Source organism: Fulmarus glacialis, unplaced genomic scaffold (assembly GCF_000690835.1).
Source record: "Fulmarus glacialis isolate BGI_N327 unplaced genomic scaffold, ASM69083v1 scaffold24876, whole genome shotgun sequence".
Classification (NCBI taxonomy): Eukaryota; Metazoa; Chordata; class Aves; order Procellariiformes; family Procellariidae; genus Fulmarus; species Fulmarus glacialis.
The window spans coordinates 2,764-5,000 of NW_009217823.1; the positions used below are offsets into that span (position 1 = coordinate 2,764).

The 2,237-nt window shown below is 49.8% G+C and overlaps 1 protein-coding gene across 1 annotated transcript in view; it reads right to left on the minus strand.

Moving 5' to 3' along the window:
- IFT46 (intraflagellar transport 46) overlaps positions 1–1,585 on the minus strand; it is a gene marked incomplete at its 5' end in the record, with an annotated part of 3,158 nt that extends 1,573 nt beyond the window's left edge. Inside the window, 4 exons of the mRNA XM_009579833.1 lie at positions 179–300; positions 733–861; positions 1,257–1,350; positions 1,463–1,585. Of these exons, the coding sequence (XP_009578128.1) occupies positions 179–300; positions 733–861; positions 1,257–1,350; positions 1,463–1,585 (468 nt within the window). The remainder of the gene's footprint in view (positions 1–178; positions 301–732; positions 862–1,256; positions 1,351–1,462) is intronic.
- Between the last annotated feature and the right edge of the window lie 652 nt (positions 1,586–2,237).

A 2,237-nucleotide genomic window follows, 5' to 3' on the forward strand; every position in this document is an offset into this window, starting at 1 on the left:
CTGAGTGTGTCCTGCACACACGCATAGTACGACTGCCCTGAAAATCATCACGTCTTCTCCCTCTCAGAGATGCTTTGATAGTTTTACTCAGTGCTCCTAGACTTTGCTACCAGCCTCCCACTGACCTGAGCTTACGCTGTATGAGCGTGTGTGAAGCAGAGCTGACATAATGGCTCACCTGGTGTAATGGACCGAGGCAGGAGGTTTGCAGCGGTGCAGTTCGCTGATACTTTCAATCCAGCTGTCAATGGCTTTGGAGTTCTTTTCCGCATTCTCCAAACTCTTCACTTTTATCTGCTGCTAAAAACAGAAATACAAACCTGGAAGCACTTTGTGGTGTTTTGGGGTTTTTTGCAAACCCTGTGTTTGCTCCTGATTAACTGTGCGTTTTCTCTTTCCTAGTTGCACTATACCAACTGATTTCTGCAGACGGAAGAGCAGCTGGGAAACAAAATGCAGAGTAAAACCAGGTAGTGGCAACCAAAAGGAAACAAAGCTTCACCTGATGGAAACGGATCCAAAGTCTGTACCAAGGCTTGCCTGAAGCAAGACTTAGATCCATTGCAGTTTAAAGCTATAGATTAAAGAAAAAGGTTAGTCTTTTCTGCTTTTAAAGCCAAGTTATCAGTTGTGCTACAACACTATAGTCACACAGACAAAGGTAGGAGTAAAATGCAATGTTTTTGCTACAGCCAGCGCGCAGCAAGTGCCTCCTCCCTCTCCGCGACTCACTGTGATGTTGTGCTGCTTGGAGTTCTCTGTCAGCCAAAGGGAGAGCACGGTGGGATCTGACTGCTTGGTCGACGGCTCGTCCAGGACCAGCAGGCCAAGGTTATCAGGCTTGCCATCGGGACGGGGAACCTGCAGATAAACCCTGTTTTCTACGGGAGTCCAAAGCGGGGAAAGTTGGGGCTATTTTGTACAGAGCCTCCCTGCGGTTTAAAAATCAGACCCTAAAAGGAATTGGTAGGTGTGCTCTCTTGAATAGGAGTTGTTAATACAGTGGTACCTGAAAAGCACAAGGTGTTGGGCAAACACAGCCCTTGCCCCAAATTACGTATGTGCTGTTTAAGAGGTGACTGAACCACTGCTGAGTGTAGTTTCCCAGGTCTCTAGAACGTTATCTCTGACAGCGCAGGGCAAGGGTGCGCGCTGCTGCAGGGACGGGCTGGCCTCCGGTGCCCCTCTCGCGCCAATGCCACGTTCTGTTTTGGCTCGTGCGGCAGGAGGTACGGAGGAACCTGAAGCAATTGTACCTTTAGGAACGCGTCGATGTCTCCAACTGCAGGAATAAAGTCCGGAATAAAAGGCTGCAGTTTGTGCTCAATCTCTATTGTTTTGGGAGTGTACCTGAAAAAAAAACAACACCACAGCGTGGGTGATTATGAACTGTCCTGCAAAACTTGCCACAACAATTGACAGAAAGGAGAGCCAAGGGCGGGCTAAAACCCCTTCAGCTCACCTCTTGATGTACTCAAAGAGTTCTTTGATTTCGGAAGATACTGGCAGGTAGTCATAATCTGCTAGATTGAAGTCACTAAAGAAAGGAAGAGAAATGCGGGCAAAGATGAACTTGTGGTAGGTTCTGTACAAGCAGGAACCGGGACCCAACTGTGCAAGACGATCATGAAGGAAGCTGAAACATGACGTAGTAAGTCCTCTCTTAAAAAATCTTCTTGCACACAAATATTGGGCAATGTTTTGCCTTGGGCCTCCTAGCCAAAAAAAGCACTTCAGTGATGGACAGCTGCTTGTGATTATAGAGACTTGTGTAGGGGATGTCAAAAGGTGGATAAGTGATCTGCACAAAGGCAGTCGTTAGGACAACAACTAGGGGGTTTAGTAATGGTTTTGGAGTTGGAAACAGTGGAAAAGGAGGATTATCAGAATGATGTGTTTGAGATTCCTTCTCTTTCTTGGGCATCCACCGCCAGACGGGGCTGAAGCAGAGACAGGAGGCTGGCTGACACCTTCGGTCATTCCCACCTGTGCCTTCTGTTGGTACAGCAAAGCAGGGCTTGGGGATGGCCCGAGGAGCCGCCCTGGGTGGCTGCAGTTCATCACACAAAGGAATCTCTTTCCTGGGCCACCCGGGTCTGAGGAGGAAGGAGCTGCCTGTCCCGATGCCCATGGCCATGCTCGCCCTCGTGGGATGACGAGGACACCAGTGGAGCCGAAAGGGCTCGTACGGCACCTGCCCGGCACCGGACCCCGGCTCCTCCGGCCGGTAGCGCCAC